Below are 18,784 nucleotides of genomic sequence, written 5' to 3' on the forward strand. Positions count from 1 at the left end.
CAAAGTTTGAAGTGTGGAATAAGATGACATAAGTAGAGCGAGCCATTGAAATCCGTGCCTAAGCGAGCAACGTTTCTCGGTGGAGAGACATCATCGAGGCAGTGAGCACCAGTGACAGTAGCATGACAGATGCAAGTGGCGCTTTCATCTTGTAAACTGTGAAGTCATGGAGCTACTTGAAGCCGGATGACGCCCCCATTAGCGGCAATTGGCCAATCAGAGCCGAGAGGCAGACTTGTCCTCCTGGCCGCCATTAAAGAATTCAATCCATGAGCTGAAATAATGGAAATCTGCCGGAGCCATGGAGCGCAAGCTGGGGGGCGAGCAAGCCGATGAGTAGCCTCGCCGTTTCGCCCCTTTTTATTTCTCAGGCGGCCGCTTTTCGGATTCGTGCGGGGAGCATCATGGCGCCTGTTCGTGCAACGGGGGGGCGGCGGAGCTAATTGTTTTATGTAGGCGAGCGTTGTGGACCTCTGGTATGTTAGCTCGCCTGCTAACGGGCTAGCGGCAGAGACCAGGGGGAGGGGAGAGACAGACAAACAGACAGACACACGGACGGACAGAGTTCCTCTGCCTTCAATTTGGTCCACTTCGGCTACAAGCCGTGAACATTGCCCCCTCTCTGCGTTGAAGTTGGTCCTAGTTGTTATTTTTTTAATTTTTAATTTTATTTTATTTTTTACTTTCGGGGCTCCCCCGATTTTGGAGCGCCAATATCACTTAGTCAGCGCTACTCAATCCGGGTCATGATAACTCGTGCTATTCTCATATTGACGCTCATGTAGCCTCCGAAGCAGCTCGCTTTCCCTACGATACATTTGCAATCGGATTGATGACCCGTTTCGCTCGATGCTCGTCTTTCCGGTCGATGCGGTCTATAAGGTCGGCTTAGCTTCGCGGGCTAGCGGAGGCTAGCGCCGGCTGGAAGTTGTCTGCCTGACTAGCACTCGGGGAAAACACGGCGCTGCCCCAGCTTTAAGCGCTCAGAGCGGTTCTTGTGTGACGCGATGGACTTCGAGGTTCCGAGGACGCAGTGACAAGGATGACTTCGTGCTTTGTGCCCAACGGGGCCAGTTTGGAGGACTGCCACTCCAACCTCTTCTGCCTGGTAAGACTCTGTAGCTTAGCCTAGCTTAGCCTAGCTCGTTAGCTGCGCCCGCTGAGGCCACGGAAAGCCATTTTGGCTAATCAGGGTGCCGAGCTTTGTAACGTCACTTGCAGACTGGCGTGAAGGCATCGGGGCCTGCAACTTGCAAATTGTGATCTCGGCCAACTTCCATAATAGGAGCAGCGCACACTCCGCGGGGCCGAGTGGTGCCCACTGCCTTGGGAGTAGCTCTCCTATGCCGCCGCGTTGGCTGCGCACAATAACGCTGACATTAGCAGTCGTTTACAGGCAGAGTCTCACTACAAACGCTCCCTACTGTTTATAGAAGAGCCCGTCAGCTGTTAAATGTTTCACCCCGGTAATCGGGGTTTATGTACTGACGCGCACTTGTTCCCGGCCAATTTGGATGTGGAAATCATTCGGATCGTACATGTCATTTTATCTGAAACCAGCTTGTTTAGTTTGGGACTTGGACTCACAGCTGCTCATTGTTTTCCGCCTGCCTGTCGACTGTATTCATTCAATTCACTGCTGTTTATTTATGGGGGTCCAATTGAGGGGCACGTCTGCCTACTTATTTGGAGGTTGTGGCTTCCAATCGAATTTGTGGACGCTCCCTGCAGAGCTTCAGCTTGCTGTAACATTCCAAAAGCGTGCATGTTGGGTTACACAGTCAGGGAAGCTTCCACTATTTCCGAGAACGTGTTTACTTGTTTGTATGTTGCACAGAATTTGGAAGTCACTTGGCCTGTCACTCAAAGGCGGCTCACCCACATAACGTTAATGAGGATAAGTGCTTGCTCGAGAAGATGGGTGGGTATAGTTATTAGTGCTTTGCGATCGCGACAAAATGTTATATTCAAATTAAGTATTTATAATCTCTAAATTATTCAATCGCATGTACCTGATATAAATGGTAAATATGGTAAAAATCATTCAATACAATTTGAGATATCTTGTAGAAAATGACTGACCAATACATTTTTGCATTGGTTGTCATTCAATTTTTATTTTTCCCTGATAAAACTATGCTCCACACTTAACCAGATGGCAAGTTCTGAAACTTTTACTTGCACTCCCAAAATTTCAGGCAAGAAAACTTGCATAATGAAAAAATATATTAATATTTGATTTTTTTACATCATTAAACCATAAAATATTGTATCATATATAGCTGTGCTGCCAACAAGTATTTGCTACATAGGTTATCATGCATCCTCAATGTAGTCGTAGAGCTGCGGTTAGATTTCATTGTTTGCACTATGTTGACAGTGCATAAGGCATCTGGTTTTGCAAATAAAAAAAATCATATTCTCTAGGACCGTATGCACACTAGGTGGACTTTGTGACAAGGAACAAAAACCCTCTTAACCGAGTCGTCCCCATTTTTTTTTTTTTTGCTATAAGACTTTAAAATTTACTAGAATATTAAACTTTACTAGATGGATGGAGAGTGCTATTTCTCAACAGAAGTTTCCTTGGGGAACTTAATACATCAAGCAGGTCAAGATGCACTCTCAATGGAAGAAGGAGGAAGCCTCAAACACACCCTAGACTTTGCGGCTATCTGTTTCGTCCAGTTGTGTTGAGATAGTGATAGGGGTCAGGGACAGTAGGCAGAGAATGGGGAAAAAAATATTGCTGCTGATTCAAAGAATTGTCTTATTGGTCTACAGTCTCACACCAGGTTTTCTCCCCTTACCTTTTTCAGGCTGATTTGACCGGGATAAAATGGCGACGCTTCGTGTGGGAAGGGCCCACCTCGTCACCCATCCTCTTCCCCGTGACCGAGGAGGACCCCATCTTGTGCAGCTTTAGCCGGTGCATGGCTGCCGACGTGCTGAGCGTGTGGAGGCGGCACCACACGCCGGGTCGTCGGGAGCTCTGGCTCTTCTGGTGGGGCGACGACCCCAGCTTTGCCGAACTCATCCACAACGAGCTTTCGAGTGAGTGCACGTTGTCCGACTCTACCTTGTGTGTACGATTACAGTCATGCCATGGAAGAACTCGGAGAGGCTGAAATGAAAGGTCACATGCAGATCCACTACGAGTTCTTGAGTAGTTAAATTGTCAGAAGGACACTCATTTCTGTGTTTTTTTTTTTTTTTTTGCCAGTACAATTTGGATTATAAAACATCTGATCTTGTGAGTCAGTTCTCAAAAGCTGTGTGGAATCTGCTGGCTCTCGGCCACTTGAGATTCAGTCCGGTATGTAGCAGCTTTCCTCAAAAAACGCTGGTGGAATTTGATTTTCGGCAATCCATTCAAGATGACCTGCTGTGGAGATTTGGAACTTTTTTTTTTGAGTGAGCCCAATTGTAGAGAAGTCACCCACATTTTGGGTTATTTCTCTTTGAAAATTACAAAAAGGATGGAGTTGACTGTTTACTTTCAGGCGACTACACAATGTAGACATGAACATTTTGCTTTCACATTCATTTTGTGTAACACACAAGACTTGCTAAACTCTGCAGCTCAATGTGTATTATTGGTTTCACATAGACACAATGTCAGACTTATAAAGGCGGTGTGGACCAAAACATGCTGAAAAAAAAGTCAGAATACGCAAATAAAGGGAGGCCACCCACAAAATGTATTTTAATAATGGAAGCCCTTAATGAGCTGCTCCTATATTTGACACAAATATAGAAATATGTCCTTTAACCTATCTCATACTAGTCATTCTACTTACCAATGAAAATACAATACTTGAGTGGGAGTTTGTACGCGCTTCAACATACTGCCAAAGCTTAAAATAACTTTTTTCCCTCTGAAAGGAGCCGTTTTGCTGTTCAATGAGTTCATTTGAGAAACAGTTTTCAATTATTTTGGAGCTATTTTTTGCAAGTGAATCATAGAAGGTTTTATTAAACAATAACATATGGGAACACTAGGGTGGAATTAAGTAAATTGCCCTTTGAACTGCACTACATAGTAAGGTGGTGTATTTTATTGCATCAGAAAAACAGGACATTAGGTCTTGGGTTTTATTGATGCAAATATATAACAAGAATGTGTAGATAAGAAAATCGGTGAAATAGCTGCTAAATTTGAAACCAATTATAGCACAGGATTACCATACACACCATGCAAATAAATTGTAATAAATGAGAAACAAGCCTTTCTCATTCAATCTAAAACAAAAACGAATGAATTAAAGTCTATTCTTAATATAGAAAAAAAAGTTTTTATCCTCGTGTTGAAGTCATTAGATTCAACTTTTTTTTTTTTCATCACTAAATGTTATGGCATTTTTTTAAAGCTACAGTTTCAAATTTTCACCCATCCCACAAAGCACAATTTTTGGAGATTTTGAAACATTTGAGGATGCCTGATGAGATGTACACATAGTTGTGGATTTCCACTTTTGTAATGTCTCCACCTCTCTCCAGGTGAGGAGGTTGGCGAATGGGAGAGCGGCCTGTCTTACGAATGCCGCACACTCCTGTTCAAAGCCATCCACAACCTGCTGGAGCGCTGCCTCATGAACCGCGGCTTCGTACGCATCGGCAAGTGGTTCGTGAAGCCCTATCAGAAGGACGAGAAAGTCATCAACAAAAGGTAGAACCTTCCCAAATAGACAACACATTTAGCTGAATATTCAGCACTGCTTTGTGGTGTCTGTATGTTTAATTCAAATGTATTCTCTATCCTCCCCATTACATGCTGTGTGCACCTTAAACATGCCTGGAGGCAAATTCTTTGCATGGCCAACAAAGTAGCGCAACAGCTCAAGAGGAATAAAGTAGTGAAACGCCACTCTTGCATTCAGAATGTCACGTCATCCGTCTGAATGCAGTTTTTCCCACATCCAGATTCAAGCTGTTTGTACTTTTAAAAATTGTCCTTAAGGCTATAGGCTTGGGTAATTTATTCCATAAGTGCACAGCAAGAACCAAATCATTATTTCTTTGGTTTTGTTTTTATATACGCCAAAGAGCCCTGTGAAAGGCAATCAGTCTGGCGTGCCGAACTACAAAACAAGGTACCTGTTTATGTGTTGCAAACGCCGCCATTTCTTCCCGACACTGATCCACGGTGGTGGTAGCAGCTGCTGTAATAAACGGAACACAATCTGTACTAAAGCTTATCTAAACACTTCACCTGAGTTTATTCCCATCAGGTCCCGCTCTATCTCTTTTTACCTTGACTATTTTCTCTGGTGTGACTTCATGATAGTAAGAATGCGCAGAAGTTTTTCAACCATTACAGCTGCATGAAATAAACTTCTCATAGCTGAATAATATAGGCTAGAAATAGCTCTGAAGTCCTAAGTGCCCCCCACCAGACGTCATAGGAATCTCATAACTAACAGAACATGTCTATAGTATGTTGTAGATGAGGCTTTATTTTCCTTGGCCAAAATCCCAAATTTTGAATGCTGTGCAAAAATGTTGTCCACCAGCCATAACTATAACACAAAACAAATGTATCATTATAAATTATTACCACATTTGTGTGGTTAGATTTTTTTTTTTAGTCCAAAAATTCCTTTGCCTGATTTAAATTAATTAGCATTGGTCAGAAATTCGACTTGTAAATATCGTTGTTGTGCTACTTTATACAGCTAGATAAACTTAAAGTACAAGTCTTTTTCTACACTAATAAAGTCATGAGTTTCCTCATCACTCTTAAAGCATTTCACTATGAATTATGGAGGAAGTACTTCATTCTGTACTCAAAAGACCTGGAGTCTTCGCAAATGGAATATATGTAGAGGTGATATCCACTTAGCTGTACCAGGATTTTTTTTCCCATTGCTTCAAAAGCATGGCATTTCCTTATCGCTTTTTTCTCATCTTTCCTTCATTGTGATGGCACTTTTTCGTACCTATAGAACCGTTCAAAGAAAATCTTAATCCACTTGAGTACCAGCTTCGAAAAATCATCCAATCCAAATTGACCTGGAATGTTGGCAGCAATAAATTGATTGCTGCCACTTCCCAGCCAACAAGATAATACTTAAAAATCTAAATCAATACATTTTGGAAACCCAATCTTTTTCCACCCAATTCCAATCTACAAAAAAAATGCTTGGAATTTAAAATTTCAGTAGTGGACATGTATTTTGGAGCAGAATTAAACCCCATTGGCAATTGTCATGATTTTTGCTTGAACATCATATGCCCTTCATTGTAATTAATGTCATATTAGGGATATCACATAACAGTTATCTTTATGTCACCTCCTTTAGTGTGTTCCAGTGTGTGATGCAAAGCCGAGGTCTTTGCCTCCAGTGTCTCAATATGTTTCTGCACACTGTGCCAAAACATATTGACTACGCCGCCCAGGGCAGACTGCACTGGAGCCAAGCCAAGTCTAATTAAAAGAAATACTGTCAAAAGTAGATGCCTTGAGTGCTCCAATGTGTTTAGTCGTCATGCTGCCATTTTAACCATCTTTGCGCATTCTGCTGCAACGTCGATTTACGTGGATTTGTGTAGTATTCTCTTGAGAATGATCATGTCGTAGCAACTATTCAGATAAGGTATTTTTAATCTTAAAGATAATTGTCTTCTCTCATCAAAATGACAAATTGCACCTGGGAGGCAAAATGTAACTGCTGTGTAAATCAATGGTAGGCTCAAATATCATTCTCTTAGAGTAAGTGAACCTTCGAAATTCTCTTACACAATATGATTTTTGATGTTTGGCACCTCTGTTAATATTCCCTTAATTTTGAAATGTTTCAAGTAATATTTTCATAAGAGTTCTTGGATCAGAAAAGCGAGTTGGTGGATTTTTTTTGGTCTTTGCCCTGTAATTCTGGGCTGCTCTAGCAAAACAACTCTTTAGGTGGTGGTCTAATAAATGTGTTAGGACATGTAAGTGGGAGTTGAGTCAGTTCCTCCTAACACAGTTGTTGTCACTCACCCTCGCTGGCCTGTAAACAGGGTCAGTCTTTGGAAAATGCTGAGCGGGCACTGTGGTTTTACACCAACTATATCAACACATACTATTTGAGTGCTCTTGGCCTTTTTCTAGAAATGGAAAATAATGATTGCCATTGTTGCACTATTTTAAAACTCTGTTAAAGAATTTCTTTGCCTTTTGATCTTTTTAATTTTTTTCATAGAAAATATTTCAAGCTGATATAGGCTCTTTAAAAATCTTCCCCTACATCTTTTGTAAAAGCCACCCCCTTTACAGGAGACCCACTTGACACCTCATTTCAAAGTGTCATTGTGCTTTTTTTTTCAAAGTCCTGATCCTGCCGTACTAAATAAGCCGCTCCCTCTTCTCCCACTACAGCGAGCACCTGTCCTGTGCGTTCACATTCTTCGTGCATGGTGATAGCAACGTGTGCACCAGCGTGGAGATTGCGCAGCACCAGCCTCTGCAGCGATTGAGTGAAGAGCACCTGAGCCTTGCCCAGCAGAGCTCTAGCCCATTGCAAGGTAGAAGATCCCCCTCTCTTATTTTTAAAGACTTGTCATTGACAAATCGTCTCTGCTTTTCAGTCATCTTGAGCCCTTACGGGTTAAACGGGACCCTGACGGGCCAGGGCTTCAAGATGTCGGACCATCCCACTCAGAAGCTCATTGAAGAGTGGAGGCAGTTTTATCCCATCAGCCCCAATCCCAAAGAGGTTCAGGAGGAAAAGATGGAGGACGGTGACTGGGAGGATGACTCCCTAGCAGCGGTGGAGGTCCTAGTCGGTGAGTTATAATGTCTTTTTAAGAATTTGATGTGGTTTTGTATACGTCTTTTGAGTTTCTCTTTTTTTTTTTCTTTAGCTGGGGTGAGGATGGTCTATCCTTCCTGTCTGGTACTCCTCCCCCTCACGGACCTCCCCGCGGTCATCCCTCAAGGCGCGTCAAACATCTCAGGAAACATGTGCGGCGCTCAGTCAGGCCAGGCCGCCCACAGAGATCCCGCCATGTCCTCCGTCACGTTAACGCCACCGACGTCACCGGAGGAAGCTCAGACTGGTAAACGTTTGATATTATTGTAGAAAGCAGTATAGATGTATAACATGAATGTCTCACGCCCTTCATAGACTATCAGCCAGCACAGAGATGGCATAAGTTGTCGTCTGCGTCCGACGGATACAATTCCAACAATACTCTTCACGGGGGGAAAATTCCCCGTAGGCTGGCCAGCCACATGGTGGAGTCGGTTTGGCAGGAGTGTAACATAAACCGCACGGGGAACAAGTACGTGAATGCATTTCCTCTACATCTAACAAAAGAATGCCAAGAATTTCTTAATAAATGACCATCTTTATGATGATAGGAGGAAGTTTACAACTTTGACGAATGGGACTTGTGAGGAGGAAGGAGGTAAAACTGCGCTGTGGGATTTTGTCGAGCCCGTCCACCGGCCACATTGCAATTGTTCAAGGTATTTCCACTACATATTGTGCTTCTTATGTCTTGCTTTTTTTTAACTGGCAAAATTCTTAGAGCACACCAGCAAACAAAAATGGTACAAAGCATGATTTAGACAAGGTTAGTTAGTAAAAAGTACTCATAGCACAGTATAGTAGTGTCCCTCAACAGTCTTTAGAAAATCCTGCTGAAATAGATGCCTTAAATAACTGCCAAGTGCTTGACTTGACTTTGTAACGGAATCATTTTCTTTGAAAATTGTAATTAAAATTTCTATATAAGTGAAACTGGGTAACAAGAAGATATGCAGTTAATGATCACTAACCAAATACTACATAGCGTTTAATTAATACTAAGGTTTATATGTTAGAGTTTGGATGAACGGCCTTTTCCCTTTTCCCCGCTTAGGCATAAAAGTCAAAAGCAGCGGCCCAACAACACTTCAGGACACCCTCCTTCAACAGGCCTGCCCAACCCGGCGGCCCCCAAGCACAAGCTGGCCGAGAAGCTGGAAAAGGTGGAGAAGCAGCAGAAGAGGCCGCAAACGCCCTTTCACCACCGCAACTCTGTGAGCGACGAACAGCCGCTGGAGCCTCAGACCCCGAGGCTTTGTTTACGAACGCAGGAAGAGGGCTCGTACCCCAGTCTGCACCACGTGGATACCACGGCGCCCCCCAAAGCACCCACGCTGCACACTCACGGCCCCCCGGCCGACCTGGTCGGATCGCCGCCACCCCCGCCACTCAGCCCGCACCTTTGCGATCACACCGAAGGCGAGGTGACTCCCGGCGGCATGAAGAACTCCACGCCCATTCACCAGCCCTTTTACCCCCCTTCGGTGGATTCTTGTATGCTGCCACAAAAGAGCGCTTCTGAGGAGCCACCTCCCGAAAATATGCCCTTGCCGTTGCCATTCCCGACACCCTTTAACGATGCCTCGGAGCCCTCCGTCTTCATCGGTTCCGCCGTCAACCCCAACGAAGATTCCGGACACAACCCCTGGAAGTACTTTAACTTGCCTAAGAAGAAGGCCGCCATCTTTCACACGCCTCTGCTACCGGTGGACAAAGTTCGAGATGACTCTGGAAGCGCCGCTGCGGTGGAAAGGGTTGTGTCTGTTACAGAGTAAGTAGTTGAAAAGCCGTTTTTGGAGTGCTGGCAAAGAGCTAAGAATTAAACCAACTCTTCTCCTCAGGTTGATGGCAGGCTCCATGAAGCCCTTAAAAGTATCCCGCGACCTGTTGAAGACCTACACTCAGAGGAGGAACACGTATCACTCTTGCGCCACTTTGGACGGAGACCACGGCGAGGAGCCAGACCCTTATGCTTTTGTCGAAGGGGATGAGGAGTTCAGTTTTGGAGAAAAGAGGGACAAGGCTGGAGCTGAGAGGGAAGGATGCAAAAAACACAAGGTTGGTGTCCTCAAAATTTGGGTTTATACTTTCCAAAAAGATGTTTTTGTATTCATTTCTACTTGTTTTTGTTATTCAATGAAATCAGGCGCATGACAGATTGTGGCTTATTGCAGTATGATTAACCTCTCATCTTTTCTTCCAATTTTAGCTTGATGATGGTTCAGAAGCTTCAGCTGATGGTAAGTACCCATTTCATTGTTGCTCAAAGCAGCAGTATGGATGAAGCATAATCCCACACTACTTTGCTCTGTGTGCCCGTGATACAGAAGCTCAAGGGGCACCAGGAAGTAAACCAGCCGCCTCCACCAGCCTTATCCACGAGAATGACTTGACGGTCTCCTACAGTGACTTGGATAAAATTTTCAATTCGGATGAAGATGAGTTAGCAGTAAGAGCGTGCACGAAGATGCTCATAGTCTTTCTGTTTACTGACTTGTTGCTTTTTCCATGAAGCCTGGAGCCAAAAGAGCTGGAGTGGGTGTCGATGACAAGTTTATCTCCAAAGAAACAAAACCCCCCTTTGTGGATACCTTGCCATGTATAAGTAAGAGTCATTTTTAAATCTTGTGCACTTGTGAAATTTCTTTTCACGGGGGGAAATAATGCCCTCCCTTTTTTTTGTGTCGACAGGCACGGCAGATCTGCACAAGATGTTTCCGACCCCACCTTCTCTGGAGCAGCAGGGTTACTCCCCCATGAACTCGGGGAGCAAAGACAGCCTGGAAGCGGGGGCTGGTCTCACCTTGCTGGATGGCAGCCAACTCAACAACAACTTCAAGATGGAGGTGGAGGAGGGATTCTGTAGCCCCAAGCCGTCTGAAGTAAAGGTACTTGACACCCTTAGGGAAGCTCACAACACATTGATCAAGCCGTGTTCTAATGTGAGGCCTTCTTTTTTTGCTTGCAGGACTTTTCCTTCGTGTACAAGCCGGAGACAAGTCAGCCATTCATCGGCTGCTCCATGTACGCTCCCCTGAAGACGTTACCCAGTCAATATCTGTTGCCAATCAAGCTGCCGGAGCACAAGTGTGTGTATGTGCGCAGCTGGAGCATTGGCAAAATGGAGCTCATGCCCCCGGTGGTAACTAAAGATGGGTAAGTCACGGGGCAGTCTCATTCACTGCATTTCATCTAATGCTGTACTTATCAATACCAAGAATAGTAGAATCAGTATTTGAGATATATTTTAGACCTTCAGCTGTTAAATCAACTGGGCTCTAAACTCCCTTTTCTCTTTTATTGAATTCAAGTAATATCCCAAGCGTGGAGCCCGAGGACATCCAGAGCCACACCCCTCAAACCCACACGCCCGGGATGTGGAGCAGTGCTCCTCCCAGCAACAGCGGCGCGGGCATCCTCCCTTCCCCTTCGCCCCGCTTCTCCGTACCCACGCCTCGCACTCCGCGAACCCCCCGGACGCCCCGCGGACCTTCTAGCGTCCAGGGCTCGCTCAAGTATGACAACTCGGACCTCTACTCCCCCGCTTCCACCTCTTCCACCTGCCGACCACTCAGCTCGGTGGAGCCGGCCACCGTTCCCTCCATCCCAGAGGCCCACAGCCTTTACGTCACGCTCATCCTCTCCGAGTCGGTGATGAACCTCTTCAAGGACTGCAACTTCGACAGCTGCTGCGTGTGCGTCTGCAACATGAATATCCGCGGGGCCGACGTGGGCGTTTACCTGAAAGACACCGGGGAGGCCCAGTACCCGTGTACGTGCGGCTTCAGCGCCGTGGCAAACCGACGCTTCGGCCAGTCGGCCGGGCTCTTCCTGGAGGACGAGCTGGACGTGGTGGGGCGTGGCTCGGACGCCAGCCGCGACACGGAACGCTCCTTCGAAGAGCAGCGGGCGTCTGCCAAACACAAGTCCTGCAGTCTGAAAGAGAAACCACCAGATGAGCTCATCCTACTGCTGCAGGACCAGTGCACCAACCCGTTTGCCCCAATGGCCGGTGTGGAGTACCCCAAATTGAGCTCTGCCCCCAGCTCTTTTGTTAGGGTGGAGGAAAGGGACTGCTATAACGACTGCTACATGGCTCTGGAGCACGGCAGGCAATTCATGGATAACATGTCAGGAGGCAAGGTGGATGAAGCACTAGTGAAAAGCACCTGTCTTCATCAGTGGCCAAAATGCAAATGTAAGCATTTATTTCGATTTTTGTTCAAGTGTATTGCATTTGAAATCTTTGAAATAAAATGTGGTTTCTTCTTCCCTCCCCTTACAGCAGCGGACATGAACAAGCTGTTCTCTCAGGATGTGCTGCGGGTGCTGTTGTCCCTTCAGCCCGTCTTGCAGGACGCCATCCAAAAGAAGAGAAGCGTGCGCTCGTGGGGAGTACAGGGGCCCCTGACCTGGCAGCAATTCCACAAGATGGCCGGGAGAGGCTCTTATGGTAGGACAATGGAGTAGGGGGCATTTAACTAGTTTTGTTCATTTGATAGGGAAGGCTGAATGAGTCAAAATGGATGAATGCTCTATTAAGGTTTAACTTGTACTCCCACAGGTACAGATGAGTCTCCTGAGCCGCTGCCCATACCCACGTTTCTGGTGGGCTACGAGTACGATTTTGTGGTACTGTCCCCGTTTGGCCTTCCCTACTGGGAAAAACTGCTCTTGGACCCCTTTGGCTCTCAGAGGAATGTCGGATTTGTCGTCATCTGCCCAGAAAGCGAAACACTTGTCAATCGGGCTAAAATCTTCTTTAAGGATTTGAGTGCCATGTACGAGGTGTGTGCTTTTTTGTTGTAGCCACGATTTTTTTTTTTTTTTTTAAACAGCCTCATAATCAGAAGATGTGATTTCATCTCCTCGACAGGCATGCCAGCTGGGGCAACACAGACCCATCTGCAAAAACTACTCGGATGGCATCCTGAAAGTGGGTAGCACGGAAGGCAGGAGCATGAGCGAGCAGCCTCTGAGCGACTGGTTCCTCAAGATGGCTGTCAGAGACGCCAACAACGAGGCCTTTATTAAACTCAAACTCTTTGCTCAAGTGTGCCGCTATGATCTGGGTACTTAGTTTTCATGATTAGAGATTGAACCTGTTGAAAACAATGAATTGAATGATAGGTTTTTCTTTTTCTAATTGGTTGATTCCCATCTCCTTCCTCAGCTCCCTACCTATCAGAGCAATCTCTGGACAACTCGCTCCTCTCCCAACGCAACCCGGGCACAACGGCTTCCCAGAACTCTGCCTCTTCCGCCGCCACTTCAGGACACCCAAGCACTAATGCCCAAATCAACAGCACCCCTCAGCCCAACTCGGCTGCCCCCCAGGCCATGGGTGGGCTGGTGTCATCAAAGCCGGGGGTCTATCCCCCGTTTGTCGCCGGCGGGTTGCAGGGTAGCACGGCGCATAACGGACCCCAGTCGAACCCACAAGGTCAGAGTGCAGAAAATGCTGCTGCTCAGATCTCCAGTGAGGCACCAGAGAGGTAAGTCATTACTGTGGAAAACCAGCTTTGTATTTTAAGTGACTGGACTTGATTGGCTTAAACAACTCAACTTGATTATGTTTTTTTTTTTTTTGTTATTCATTTAAGATTTTCAAAATGGTGTGGGTGGTCTTGTAATTAGTTGTTCTGCCCCTGTTACTAGTTTTGCTTTCTTTTACCCAAGTACTAATGACTTGATTCAAATCTTAAGGGAATGACATTTGAGTGTTTTTCCACATAATGAGTTAAAGAGAACAGGGTTTGGATTCCCAATGGAAAGAATCCTGTTGAACTTAAATTGGACATAAAGACTGAATTTCATTTTTCTTTTCCATATTAGTCGAGGTATAATGTCAAAAGTGACCCAAAATGTCCAGGTGTGCCTGTTAAGAGTGACATTTTATTTCAATTTTCTCCATTATCAGGTTTTGACAAACTTTAAAATGTCCATAATTACTTACTTTGTTTTACAATTTACTTATACTAGTTGTTATTCTCTTTGACTTGAAGCTTATTACAACCTTTCAAATTCTGTTACTTCTGCACCAAGTGTTAAACAGCCATTTCTTTTCCTCTTCAGCACCATGGACAGAGACAAAGTGGGCAAGCCGACAGACGGCGAGTCCCACGCCATCTCGTACCCGCCCGCCATCGTAGTGTACATCGTGGACCCCTTCAGCTACGCCGACGTGGACCGCGAGGTCCACTCTAGCGCCTACACGCTAGGCCTCCTGCGCTGCTACATGGAGATGCTCCAGTTTCTTCCCGCTCGCATCAGAAACGCCGTCTCGGTGCAAGTACGTGTCTCAGAAGGGGTTTGCTTTCCGCCGAGCTTTGATTCGCTTTGATACACTTTGCCGCTCAGCTGCACAAGGAGATGAGAATGTGCCTGGGAATCATTAGCGAGTCAGTTCAGGTGAAAAGTGATAGGCTAACTGACAGAAGGTGGCGTAAACATGTCAAAGGGAATTAGTGCCAGTGGCGGTGACGTTCCAACTGCAAGTATTACAATGTGATCCTGGCGGAAGATGGATGGATGTAATACAACATGCTATATAGTATGAATAAGAGTGACACATTTGCTGTATTGGGATAGAAGCAGGTAAAAGGTGTCGTGATCTATAGTCTTTATTAACGGAGGAGCATTGGGATCGAAGTCCTCGTTTATACTGGAGATATGAAAATCAATAATACTAGGGGAAAATAAATAATACTAGGGGAAAATTGATGCACCCATTATTGCCTATTGTTGTGTTTGGGCGATAAAATGATCATTATGAACACATTTTTGTCTACAATATTAATACAAACTTTGATAATATTGTCTAAATTTAAGCTGCAATTACACCACAGAAAGTGCACGGTTTATCTTCACCCTCACTTGAGTTTTCATGTTTGTTCATTTTCTGCTCAAGCTGAAATATCACGTACACGCATCGTTTAGAAAGCAAAACGGTGGAAAATAAGTCAATCACGAACAATTTTAGGCTGTGGGAAAAAGAAAAGGAATGTGACAATTTATTTTTGTATGCTATGTTTGCAATATGCACTAACAACAGTTACTTATTTGTCTGTTGTTTTACTTTTTTGAATTTGTATTGATAGATTGTATCACCAATCCTCATCATGTGCTTGTTTTGCCTCCCCATCAGATCGTTCCATGCCAGTACCTCCTCCAGCCAGTACGCAGTGGCGAGCGCCACCTGTACGGGCAGCACCTCAAGTCGCTCGCCTTCTCAGTCTTCACGCAATGTCGGCGGCCCCTTCCCAACTCCACCAACTTCAAGGCTCTGACAGGCTTTGGTCCTGGCCTCGCCATCGACATGGCGCTCAAGAACCCAGAGGTAAAAATTCCTTTCAAAATAAAAGTTCAGCTCAGGGGCCAATGGATAAATCTTGTTTGACTTGATTGTTTTATCACCCGGCTAAAAAAAATTAAAAAAAAAAGTTTTTATGGCAAGACTAGAGGAGACCTTAAAGTATTTTTGCATGTGAATTGTCTAAAACTAAGCCTCCTTTTTCTGTCCTCGTTAGAGGCCAGAGTGTCTCCGTTTGTACACCCCTCCCTTCATTCTGGCGCCGGTGAAGGACAAGCAGACGGAGCTGGGCGAAACATTTGGGGAGGCGTCGCAAAAGTACAACATCCTCTTTGTGGGCTATTGCCTGTCTCACGACCAGCGCTGGCTGCTGGCGTCCTGCACCGATCAACATGGCGAGCTGCTGGAGAGTTGCATCATCAGCATCGACGTGCCCAACAGGTGAGTCCGCTTTCCCTGGTGGGGGCCAGCCGTGCATTTTGGGCCTGTCTTGAAACATGTATCGTGTACTTTCCCGCCACGCAGGGCTCGCAGGAAAATGGGCTCCGCCCGGCAACTGGGGCTACAGAAGCTGTGGGATTGGTGTCTGGGCCTGGTGCAGGTGACGTCCCTGCCTTGGAGGGTCGTGATTGGTCGCCTAGGAAGGATGGGCCATGGCGAATTGAGAGGTAAAGACTTTTTTTTCTTCCTCCCTAATATTGCCTTATTGATTTTATCTTGTTTTTAACATCAACCTGCACGAAGGACTAAAGATGGAAATTAGCCTTTGGCCATAATTTGATTCATTTGTATTGTCCCCTTTATTAAATAAACCAAACTCCTAACTCAAATCAAATGTAATTTACATTATTGTTTTCCAGTTGGACTGCCAAAGAAATGGCACAGTAACTATTAGATAGCAATAGAAATTTCACTCATGTCCATGTAGCAAAGAGATGGACGTTTAAAATAGATGAAAATGTGCCTTTGTGGTATTCCTATTGGTTGGAAGCTAAAACCCATAGTGTAAGTGTATTGTGGTATTGGATGTTCCAGATTGGAGTATTCTGCTGAGCAGGAGGAACCTTCAATCCCTCAGCAAGCGTCTCAAGGAGACGTGCCGCATGTGCGGCATCTCTGCTGCGGACACGCCGAGCATCCTTAGCGCCTGTCTGGTCGCCATGGAGCCCCAGGGCTCCTTTGTCGTCATGCCAGGTAAAAAAAAAAAACAATTTGAAAAACAGCCAATGTCATATGGATGGGCATTTGATCAGAACCGTTTGTCTGTGGCTCGCAGATTCCGTGTCGACGGGCTCGGTGTTTGGCCGCAGCACGACGCTCAACATGCAGACGTCGCAACTGAGCACGCCGCAGGACACGTCGTGCACGCACATACTGGTGTTCCCCACCTCGGCCATGGTGCAAGTTAACACCAACACGTCAGAACCCATCGACATCAACTTCAACCCCATCAATCCAGGTGAGCTCGGACTCCGAGTAGCGTCTGCGGAGCTCGGCAAACCGTCCTTCTCCGTTTGCGCAGACGGCTCTGACGGAATGGACATCCTGGACCTGTTCGACAACGACATGGTGGATCCTGACATCATCAGCATTCTGCCTAACTTGCCCACCACGTCCCCCGTCCACTCGCCTGGCTCGCACTACCACCAGGGTGGCGACGGAAGCAAGGTCAGTACGGAGTGCCAATCTTAAGAGGGGTGGGCAAGTTTGAGAGCTTTTTTCTTTTTCTTTCACCCCGTGTCGCAGGGTCAGAGTGCCGATCGAATGGAGTCGCACGAGGAGGCGTTGAACATCCTGCAGCAACCCATGGCCCTAGGCTACTTTGTCTCCACTGCCAAGGCCGGACCGCTTCCCGACTGGTTCTGGTCGGCCTGTCCTCAAGCTCAGAACCAGTGTCCTCTCTTCCTCAAGGTATTGTACAAGCGTGGTGTGGGGGAGCTTTCAACCCGTTGGCAGCTCGTGACGTTGTGGACGTTTTTTCGCGCCAGGCTTCTCTGCACCTGCACGTGTCGTCAGTCCAGTCCGACGAGCTGTTGCACAGCAGGCACTCCCACCCCCTCGACTCCAACCACACCTCTGATGTCCTCAGGTCAGATATTCTAGCCTTCAAGAGAAAGATGGTGGCCTCTTTCTATTATGACGAAGGTGTGGGGGGAAAAAGTGATGAATGTAGTTGTAGTCATGCAATCTTGCCATATTTACAACAACAACAACAAAAGAGAAAGTAGACAAATACTCGGTTGTCAGTCCCCAATTTTTGTTGTTGTTGCAGATTTGTCCTGGAGCAGTACAACGCCCTCTCCTGGCTAACGTGCGACCCGGCCACGCAGGATCGCCGCTCCTGTCTGCCCGTTCACTTTGTGGTGCTGACGCAAATGTACAACTTCATCATGAACATGCTTTGATGTCGACGAGGACTCTTCCAATCAGATGCCAAGAATCCATTTTGTGGATGATCAAGGGAGGTTTCGTAAGGACACCTTTTTCAATGACTGTAGATCGTAATCGATGAAATTTTATCCGAATGAAATGCCTGCATATATTATTTATTGTAAGTTTTTAAAGGTGGAATTTTTAACGCTTAATATCTTTTATATATTACAAATCTTAGCGGGTGTGTACATCTCAGTGTAAAGGAAGTGGCTTTGGAACAAGCGATCAACTTTTTGCTGTAGATGGCTTTTAGAATCTTATTTTTTCAAAGAAGGGTACACGCCTTTTTATCGCCACGCTGTAAACATGAAGTGGATGCTGGGCTTGGCTCCGCCCCTCCACGTGGCGAGCGTCTGCCCTCGCACACTTTAAACTCAATGAGCTCTGAAAAGGAATTCAAAAGGTACATTGTCAGATGATATATTTTATATAACAGATTTAGGTAATCTTGTGTGCGTGCGTGTGTGCGCCTGCGTGCGTGTGTGTATATGTGTACATATAATTGTGTGCCGCTACTGATGGTGCAGCTTCTGTTTTAGGAATAAAGTGCGTCTACATGATATTTTCTCGTTTTGCAGGGCTTTTTACGTATTCATGGGAAATACTTATGTCTATTCTGGCAATATTGTCAATGGACAAATGACATTCATTCGTTCTCCAAACTGGACAACCTCAAAGGTTGCTGGAGCTCAACTTAGCTGATATAGTAGAGTGGCGACGAGGTTTGTTCACTGGATTCCCGTCTGGGAGACCTGGGTTCAAGTCCCGGTTGGGACATATCATTTTCACTTAGTTGTTTCTGTGAACTCCTTGTCAAGACACTCAAATGATTACAAAGGAACATGTAGTCACTTGGTGGCGCAGAGGTTAGATCACAGGACTCCCGTGTGGGAGACCTGGGTTCGATTCCCGCTGCCGTCGTTTGGCTGAAAATACTTGGAAAGAAGAATTGGTAAATGGAACAAGAAGAAGAAGAAGAAAAAAAAAAGAAAAATCTTTTTAATTTATATTAAACACTTAGTCATACTTTTCAGCAAAAGGTTATATTCCGAACTGCCTTCGGCAGTTCGGAAGACACTTGATGGACCTGTCTGTGCGAAAGGCGTTCTCGGGTCGGCCTTCGGCCGACCCTCGACCGCTTGCTTGGTCAGTGAACGGCCGACACCGGGAAGCGAACTCACGTTCTCTCGGTGCAAAGGCGAGTGTGCAACCCACTACACCAACTCGTGCCCCACTTATACATATG

At 45.8% G+C, this 18,784-nt stretch overlaps 1 protein-coding gene across 1 annotated transcript; it reads left to right on the forward strand.

The window, feature by feature from the left end:
- The first annotated feature begins 213 nt into the window (after nucleotides 1-213).
- On the forward strand, nucleotides 214-18,098 carry med13b (mediator complex subunit 13b). Its single transcript, XM_077722301.1, has 30 exons — nucleotides 214-1,108; nucleotides 2,820-3,054; nucleotides 4,501-4,669; nucleotides 7,361-7,506; nucleotides 7,570-7,767; nucleotides 7,846-8,040; nucleotides 8,109-8,265; nucleotides 8,345-8,452; nucleotides 8,848-9,564; nucleotides 9,635-9,851; nucleotides 10,003-10,033; nucleotides 10,121-10,242; nucleotides 10,308-10,398; nucleotides 10,485-10,681; nucleotides 10,762-10,949; nucleotides 11,105-11,991; nucleotides 12,079-12,246; nucleotides 12,358-12,581; nucleotides 12,670-12,865; nucleotides 12,967-13,288; nucleotides 13,869-14,085; nucleotides 14,941-15,132; nucleotides 15,323-15,546; nucleotides 15,631-15,773; nucleotides 16,141-16,299; nucleotides 16,382-16,564; nucleotides 16,628-16,773; nucleotides 16,852-17,016; nucleotides 17,094-17,194; nucleotides 17,378-18,098. The coding sequence occupies exons 1-30, from the start codon at nucleotides 1,043-1,045 to the stop codon at nucleotides 17,508-17,510; spliced, it is 6,297 nt and encodes a 2,098-aa protein (XP_077578427.1). The 5' UTR covers nucleotides 214-1,042; the 3' UTR covers nucleotides 17,511-18,098.
- The last annotated feature ends 686 nt before the right edge of the window (nucleotides 18,099-18,784 follow it).

This window comes from Stigmatopora nigra, chromosome 8 (assembly GCF_051989575.1).
Source record: "Stigmatopora nigra isolate UIUO_SnigA chromosome 8, RoL_Snig_1.1, whole genome shotgun sequence".
In the NCBI taxonomy this organism is placed as follows: domain Eukaryota; kingdom Metazoa; phylum Chordata; class Actinopteri; order Syngnathiformes; family Syngnathidae; genus Stigmatopora; species Stigmatopora nigra.